The 862-nt window shown below is 40.4% G+C and overlaps 1 protein-coding gene across 1 annotated transcript in view; it reads left to right on the top strand.

Annotated features, from left to right (window-relative positions):
• LOC102425303 (leucine-rich repeat, immunoglobulin-like domain and transmembrane domain-containing protein 3) overlaps positions 1-748 on the top strand; it is a 16,153-nt gene extending 15,405 nt beyond the window's left edge. Inside the window, 2 exon segments of the mRNA XM_023745982.1 lie at positions 1-433; positions 435-748. The exon segment at positions 1-433 is cut by the window's left edge and continues 682 nt beyond it. Of these exon segments, the coding sequence (XP_023601750.1) occupies positions 1-433; positions 435-461 (460 nt within the window). The 3' untranslated portion in view covers positions 462-748.
• Positions 749-862: the final 114 nt, after the last annotated feature.

Genomic DNA, 862 nt, shown 5'->3' with positions numbered 1-862 from the left:
GCTGCTGCTGAATGCAGACTTCAGCAAGAACCAAGTAACTATAGATGGCCTGGAGCCTGGTAGGCAGTACATAGCATGTGTCTGTCCAAAAGGAGCGCCTCCCCAGAAAGACCAATGTATCACCTTTTCTACTGACAGTGTTGGAGAAGGTCATTCTCAAGAGCCCTTCCTTATTGCGGTGAGCGGCGCTGCCTGTGTGGTTGTCTTGCCATTGATTTTTTTCCTGTTGTATAAAGTTTGCAAACTGCAATGTAAGTCAGAATCCTTCTGGGAAGAAGATTTGGAGAAAGAGACTTATATCCAATTTGAAACCCTGTCTGCAAGGTCTCAAAGTATAGGGGAACTTTGGACACGAAGGCACAGAGATGATCCCGAAAAATTGCTGCTTTGTTCTGGGTCAAGTGTGGAATCTCAGATGACTTTTAAAAGTGAAGAGATCTAGACCAGATTATTATTGCTAAGATTATATAGCTCAGGCACACAAGAACGCACAAAATATCTTCCAAAAAATGAAGAATTTGAGGGTGTATTTGCCTCTTTATTTGGATGACTTTTAGACAGACTTTCACATCTTCCATAAAAATCACAAATGGAGTGATTTTGTGTTTTAAAAAACTACCATCAGACCTCTGAACTGAACAAGCTTTTTATTCTTTTTGTTTTTTAAATCAAATCTTTATTGTTGGAAGTATTATTTATGTTCCCCTTTTCCCCCATTGACCCCTTCTAGCCTGCACCCCACCACCCCCCACCCCAGACCTTCACCACCCTTTTGTCTGTGTCCATGAGTTATGTATATATGCATACAATGAACAGACAATCTTGATTTTTTTGTATGGAAGGTGTACATGGAAATAATCTT

The sequence above is a fragment of the Myotis lucifugus genome, unplaced genomic scaffold (assembly GCF_000147115.1).
Source record: "Myotis lucifugus unplaced genomic scaffold, Myoluc2.0 scaffold_611, whole genome shotgun sequence".
NCBI lineage: Eukaryota > Metazoa > Chordata > Mammalia > Chiroptera > Vespertilionidae > Myotis > Myotis lucifugus.
This window is presented reverse-complemented; position numbering and strand designations above follow the sequence as displayed.